An 8,131-nucleotide genomic window follows, 5' to 3' on the forward strand; every position below is an offset into this window, starting at 1 on the left:
ATATATATAATATATTCTGTATATATATATGTATATATACCTGTATATATATGTATATATATGATCTATATATATATATCTGTATATATATCTGTATATATCTGTATATATCTGTATGTATCTGTATGTATATATGTATATATATGATCTGTATTCAACCGTATGTACCGCACTTCTAATCACACTCTGAACGCTACATGATTGGTCATTACAGCTACGGCCTGTCTACGTGCCTAATTGCATACCAACTGGCGGCCCAACTCAATCGCCGGGACAATGAAGTGCTGTGGTGTGCTGTGGTTGGGCTAACAGACCAATACGTTCAGCAGACCATCGACTTTGCACTATACATAAACGAAGTACAAAAGCTCAGAGACGAGGTGTGTGTTGTAGCTATTTGCGTAGATATGTATGCACACAAGTGTATAGTACTTGTTATGCGTATATACGGTGTGTGCTGTAGCTATTTGCGTAGAGAGGTATATACACAAGTGTAGAATACTTGTTATATGTATATACGTGCTTATAGATATAGGTTTTCCCTAGCTAGGCTAGTAGTGTGGGTTTATTTCGGGGTGTGGACAGAAAAGACCAGTGCATATAGCACGCCATCGGATTGGATTTGTATGTCAAGCGTATGCCGAACCCAAATGTGGGGGTGTATTGATTGAGGGGGCGCGTAGCTACACACTATAGACGCGGGTGTATGGGCACTACATACATTCATACACTTCCCTTATGATAAGCGAGTGGTTGTAGACTATTGTGGTGTGTAGAGACTTTGTACACCCTATCTTCTATCACCACTACCGTATAGATGAATTTACGAAGTACTTGGTATCTATCAACACACCCCACACATAGATACCTATCCATTTGGTTACTAAAACTTATTACGTACACAGCATCAACACGAGCTACACACCCAAACTGTACATACACGACTGTAAATACAAACAAAAACATAAACAAACGCTACATACGCGACTATAAATACAAACAAAAACATAAACAAACATTACATACACGACTATATATATAAACAAAAACTTAAACAAACATTATATTCACAACTATAAAAATAATCCTAAACATAAACAAAAATTACATGCACGACTATATATATAAACAAAACATGAACAAACATTATATTCACAACTATAATAATAATCCTAAACATAAACAAACATTACATGCACGACTATATATATAAACAAAACATGAACAAACATTACATTCACAACTATAATAATAATCCTAAACATAAACAAACATTACATGCACGACTAAATATATAAACAAAACATGAACAAATATTACATTCACAACTATAATAATAATCCTAAGCATAAACAAACATTACATGCACGACTATATATATAAACAAAACTTGAACAAACATTACATTCACAACTATAAAAATAATCCTAAACATAAACAAACATTACACGCACGACTATATACATAGACAAAAACATAAACAATCTTCCATGCTCGTCCGTATACAATGCGTACAGTCGCAAGACACACACGCGCGCATCTCCCGTACATTCGCACACTCACTCGTATCAACACCAACCGCTTAGGTTTTGAGGTTCAACCCCATCGAAGAAGCCGATGCACATGAGACCCAAAATAATCGAACCGGCAAGTTACAAAATATGGACCACAGCGTCATCCGAGCGGCAGACGAGTTTAAACTGATGACCATGCGACACTGGTATGTCTTGCTTTGACGGTCTCGTCTATTTATAGGGCAATCTATTAATAGCAATCTATTAATAGCAATCTGAATAGGAATTTAAAAATAGCTACAGTTTGTGGCGCGTATGAGATTCCGACGATTGTGTGATTTTGTCAAGTCCTGATATCCTGTCGACAAACGTAATCTATTTATAACCCTCAACCCCAAAACCATAAACCCTAAAACTCTAAAACGATGCCGTACCCTATCCCCAGGATGCTGATTAGATGCGCCTTGATATCGCTTACTTCATATACACCGACTGTATATTCCATCAGTTCACACACTTACTTATGTCTGACAAATGGCTCTCCAGGTCATTACTCGAGAGTCTGCACTACAGCAACTGTGTGGCGACGTCGCTGCGTACTTGGCAACAGCAAGGCTATGATCAGCTGCTGATGTTCCTGGCCAAAATGGGCATTTCACTCTGGGAGTGCCGAGAAAAATACACGGAAATGACCCTCAAACTAAGAGAAAAGGTGCGTGTGCGTGTGTATATACATGTGCGATGGTCTCATGTATCTATAAGTATGATAAGCTCGCATGTATTATATATATGTGTGTGTGTGTGTGTGTGTGTGAACACCTGGTGTTTGTATGTGTCAGTGGACATACCTTTGTACGCATTAATTGACCATCCTGCTACGATATTGTTGTTTGGCAGAGATACAAACATGATCTTAACACAAACGACAAGATTTGTGTCTTTACGTTCCAGCCTTTGTACGCATCTGCATTGGCGAGAGCGATGCTGGCGTTGCTTGTCTGGTTTGATTCGATCGTTAGTGTAACCCAGCTGTCATTGTAGTGGTGCTAGCAAATTACATGGACGTGTATGGATAAAGTTTTGTGATTGAGCATATGTAGAATGTATGACCATTATGCTTAATATATATATATATCTTATAATTATGGTGCCAGAGTATATTTCAGGAGATCAGCTTAAATCTCGGACTCGGTATTCAGGGCAACTACCACACATCTCTCTCTATTGGCATAGATGCAGGTCCCAGATTCCGATCATGTGAAAAGTGATCTTGTGTTTGTTCCGCATGAAAATTCTTATCCTCAAAACTTGAGTAAAATATCTGAGTTTGGTTTAATATTATAATATCGATTTACCGTCAGTGGTAACAGTGTGCATTATTACGCAGTCTGTAAACAGTGAAGTGGGTTTTGTGTATAGCGTTATGTATAATATATATATATATATATATATTGTGTGTGTGTGTGTGCGTGTGTGTGTGTAAGTGTGTGTGTGTAAGTGCTTGTATGAAATACACCAGTATATCGCATATTATCGCTCGGAATCCATATCACAAACCTCCAGGGATTGACATATATATCATTCTTCCATCCTTAACATCTCCCGCATACCACAGTTCAAGACCAAATTATTGGAACAGGGCCATGATTACGGGCTAGATGATATGGTCTACGAATCATTCTACAGAAAACTACCCTTCCGCACCCCTACGTCGGCCAGCGACTTCGTATATGCGATTGGAGGTATGGACATCCGCGTGATTACCTCGTAGATGTAACTGTGTGCTAAAAATATATTCTGGTTCTGTGGTTGCCGCGCATGCATAGTATGACGGGTATGCTTTCCACTCGGCGTATGTGATAGATATCTAGTCCAGGAGCTACGTCTGCTACTAAATAGGGCGATATTTTACTTACCTACTCTCACTTGCCTACTTGTTTATATCTCTATATTTCACTCACCCACTCTCACTTACCTACTTGTCTACATCTCTATATTTCACTCACCCACCCCCACTTACCTACTTGTTTACATCTCTATATTTCACTTACCCACCCCCATTTACCTACTTGTTTACATCTCTATATTTCACTCACCTAGCCTCACTTACCTACTTGTCTACATCCCTAAATTCCACTCACCCACCCTCACTTACCTACTTGTCTACATCTCTATATTTCACTCACCCACCTCCACTTACCTACTTGTTTACATCTATATTCCACTCACCCACCCTCACTTACCTACTTGTCTACATCTCTCTATTTCACTCACCCACCCTCACTTACCTACTTGTTTACATCTCTATATCTCACTCACCCACCCTCACTTACCTACTTGTTTACATCTCTATATTTCACTCACCCACCCCCACTTACCTACTTGTTTACATCTCTATATTTCACTCACCCACCCCCACTTACCTACTTGTTTACATCCCCATGCGACAGCCTTACTACAACGCCCGCATGTTCAATCGCTTAGCAGCGCCGCGTCAGGCGCCTCTGCAACCGACCCAGCACTGGACGAGGCAGCCATTGAGCCAAGGTGAGTTTATTTATAGAAGTGTTGCCGGCACGTGCGTTTCTATAAATAGAACTTGCCCAGGCAGCTAGTGCATGCTCAATCCGACTTTGACGAAGCAGCCATTGAGCCTCAGGTTTGTCTATGCATGCGATTGTTGCCAGAACGTGCGTGTCTATAAATAGAACTTGCTCCGTCCGATGTTCAACGAATCAGCGATTGACCCAAGGCTTGCCTATATCCCCTTCCCCACGAATTAACCACAGCAATGCCTCTACTTTCTTCTATCGCGAGTTCTGATTTGGTTTTTGGTTTTGGGTTTTGGTTTGCCTTCGCACTGAATAGGGAATGGCTGAGGCGAAACTTCTTCTCGGCCCTCGATGCGATGTCAGACTCGCATTTGGAAGAGTTCGAATCTGGGCTGCAGTTCAGTATGGTGCAACAAAAGGCTGTGGTAAGTTTAATATTTGGTACGGGATAAAGTCACCTCCATCCAATTTCCGGTTGCGATAATTTTTGTGTTGCATACAAATGGGATTTCTGGTTGTGATACGTGTTTGTGTTGTAAATAAATGTGATTTCTGGTTGCGATATGTGATTGTGTTGCGTTGTAAATAAACGTAATTCCTGGTTGCGATACCCGTTGTGGCGTACTTACTTACATAGAATGATTGTGGGTCCTTTGGCTCAGTTGTGGTGGCCGCAGATGCCATTGAATACTCAATGCGCTGTTAATGTGTATTAAGTTCGTATACAGTATAAGTACACTGACTTAGTACTCTGGGTGTATGATAGAATTGGGGTGTCCTGGTATCTGTATAACCATGTGAACCGACTCAGGACCTCGAAGCCCATATATATAAAAACCCGGTTTTAAACCCGGTTTTACTTTCTTGGCGCTGTAGGTTGAACAGGTTAAAGCCATGAGCGAACAGAAGGCGTTCACCAACACTCGGTACTTCCGCCATGTCAAAACGTGCAATCAGTACGAGATCTTTGCGTCGCCGCTAATGCTGATTCGCTTGGCTCTTTTCCTGTGTAAGTGGCTAATATGTACGTTTCTGTGTGCACTTTGGAAGATGGTAGGTCTTGTATGCATGTGCGCGGGTATACATTTCGTTACAGGGAGGTATACATGTATACACGTATATATATATATTTAATGTGAGATCCAACATCAGAGGCTAGTTAACTATAGAATCCTTTTAACAGAAATATGCAATCAAGTTGGTCTCGATGTTTGTGTTCAGGTGCACATCAATATGAAGATTCGACATACATCAGCTACGAATTCGAGTTCTCCCACACAATAGTGGAAGACCATTCTGAAGTCAAATTATATCTGCAACACGCAGTAAAGTGGCGCGTGCAAAACCCTGTGCGATTGGCACGCCATTCGATGGTAGCACATCCCACACACAGCTCTACCTGAAGAGTGTGTCAATGCTCGTACGTAGCTCTGGCCCATTCCTTAAACCGTTCCTTCTATTCCTTCTATTTGTTGAATCATACCTGTTTGATCGCCGATCGTAGCACAAGTGTCTCTGCTTTTTTAGGAATATCTACCATCATACAGCAATGTACACCCCCCCCCCTCAAGTTTCAACCTGCTGACTCCGTATTGCCCTAGTATCATTACTATAAGTATGGGTTTATGTATAAAGTCTCGTTAATGTACACACGAGTTATAGGCTGAAGAGTTCTCATTGTAACTAGTATCCGTGCATGTTATCTCTCTTCTCATTGAATCCGTGTATGTTACCTCTCTTCTCATAGTATCCGTGTGTGTCACCTCTCTTCTCACCTGTGGTGTTCCATTGTATGCCTTTGCACTGTAACTACGCAGGTGAGTACTTTGCCATAGCCAAACCGGATTCGCGCAAGCCGTTTGTGGTGTCGTCCCTGATTGCGAGCAAAGACGTGTACCTGGTGGTAGGCGTAACGGGGGCAGGCAATACAGGCAGCGTCAAGAAAAAGTATGATACGGGCGTGTTGTGTGGAGAAAACGTACTCAGTGTGCGGTGGTGTTTAGAAGAACCACGTGATATATATGGCTACTTGAGTGATATCTAAATCTGTCCAAAACGTACTCGTGACGTTTATCTGTGGTGCGTGATTGAGAACGAGCCAGTACCTTGTGATGGGTGTAACGGGACTGAATATAAAGTCAGTACCCAGGGATGAACCATAGGAAGGGAAATACAGGTATTGACAAAGCAAAGCATATCATATATAGGGTAGTGTAAGTAGAACCAGGGATGAACCATAGGGAGAGAAATACATTTATTAACGAGGCAAAGCATAATTGTATATAGGGTAGTGTAAGTTGAACCAGGGATGAACCATAGGGAGAGAAATACAGGTACTAACAATGCAATGAATAATCGTATATAGGGTAGTGTAAGTTGAACCAGGGATGAACTATAGGAAGGGAAATACAGGTATTAACAAGGCAAAGCATAATCGTATATAGGGTAGTGTAAGTAACACCAGGGATGAACCATAGGATGAGAAATACAGGTATTAACAAGGCAAAGCATAATCGTATATAGGGTAGTGTAAATTGAACCAGGGATGAACCATAGGAAGAGAAATACAGGTATTAACAAGGCAAAGCATATCATATATAGGGTAGTGTAAGTAGAACCAGGGATGAACCATAGGGAGAGAAATACAGGTATTAACAAGGCAAATCATAATCGTATATAGGGTATAGTGTAAGTTGAACCAGGGATGAACCATAAGAAGGGAAATACAGGTACTAGCAAGGCAAAGCATAAGCATATACATGGTAGTGTAAGTTAAAGTACGTGTTGCTCTGAGTATTGTATGCCGCACTCGTGTTGGTATCAGTCACCGATAGCAAGTGAGACTTGCGCTTCGTAGTGGGGTGTGCAAGTGGTGGGAAACAGATAGAACTGCGGTACATCCCACCCGCAAGAAGTGCAGACAAAGTATAGTATCAACAATATTAATGAAAAAGTATAGTATAATCAATATTTATTTAATGAGAAAGTATAGCATCAACAATATTAATTTAATGAGAAAGTATAGTATCATCAATATTAATCTAATGAGAAAGATTGTGCGTGTCTCGGGACTGTTCAATATCTGTCATGTCTTCAATGATCACACGCAAAAGCTTCCATCTCTTCAATGAATATGAAAACATAATATCTCAGCATCGATGTTCGGGAGTATGTATAGCGACAGTCTCATTGCCACATACGTACGTACGTACGTACATACATACATACATACATATATACATACATACATACATACATACATACAGGGTTTAGGGTTTTAGCAGTCTCATTGGCTGTTGAGTGGTATATTTGGTGTACCTAGTGTCCCTGTTTGATGGCGCCAGTAGATGCAAGCATTGAGACATGCCTGAAAGTGAGGTGAACTACACTGTCTTGTGCTGTGAGTGTACGTATCCCTGCCTCGGTGAACTACACTGTCTTGTGCTGTGAGTGTACGTATCCCTGCCTCGGTGAACTACACTGTCTTGTGCTGTGAGTGTACGTATCCCTGCCTCGGTGAACTACACTGTCTTGTGCTGTGGGTGTACGTAGCCCAGCCTCCGCAGTTATAGCTACACGTTTTGTTTTCGTCTCACTGATAGTGACCGTTACGCTGGCGTATAACCCTCGGGATGTGTATATGCGCGAAATGCCTACGCTGCGTTTATATAACCCCTAATATACGCTAAACATATTGGCATACATTTAGCTGAGATCCATCTCATTTAACCTTACGGCATACGAACTAATATTCATAATGATACTTTCCCACCCACCTTCCTTCAGTCCCTTTGGCTTGGTTTTCAGACAAGCAGCGGAGCAGATCAACGCCAGTTTCCGCCACGACAGCTTTGATACAAATGTTATAGAAGTCCAACGCAAATCTTGGGAACACTTCCTCCTTGCCTTGGATGTAAACTGGGTTTAATTCGACGCTCTAATGCTCGAAACTAAACGCATACATCTCTCGACGAATATATTTACTATAGTTAATCATATTTATTTTTTAACGCATTTTTCAAGGTTATGTTATATACAATTGATATACATTATGACGCCTAAACC

The 8,131-nt window shown here is 40.9% G+C and overlaps 1 protein-coding gene across 1 annotated transcript; it reads left to right on the plus strand.

Annotated features, from left to right (window-relative positions):
* Nucleotides 1-197: 197 nt before the first annotated feature.
* Nucleotides 198-8,051, plus strand: SARC_09190 (hypothetical protein; the record flags this gene model as incomplete). The annotated part of the gene is made up of 9 exons (XM_014296806.1): nt 198-380; nt 1,587-1,720; nt 2,061-2,226; nt 3,130-3,256; nt 3,965-4,061; nt 4,383-4,491; nt 4,943-5,075; nt 5,884-6,013; nt 7,853-8,051. 9 exons carry the CDS (start codon nt 198-200, stop codon nt 7,992-7,994), a joined length of 1,221 nt encoding a protein of 406 aa, XP_014152281.1. The 3' UTR covers nt 7,995-8,051.
* Nucleotides 8,052-8,131: the final 80 nt, after the last annotated feature.

The sequence above is a fragment of the Sphaeroforma arctica genome (genome assembly GCF_001186125.1).
Source record: "Sphaeroforma arctica JP610 unplaced genomic scaffold supercont1.905, whole genome shotgun sequence".
Taxonomy (NCBI): Eukaryota; class Ichthyosporea; order Ichthyophonida; genus Sphaeroforma; species Sphaeroforma arctica.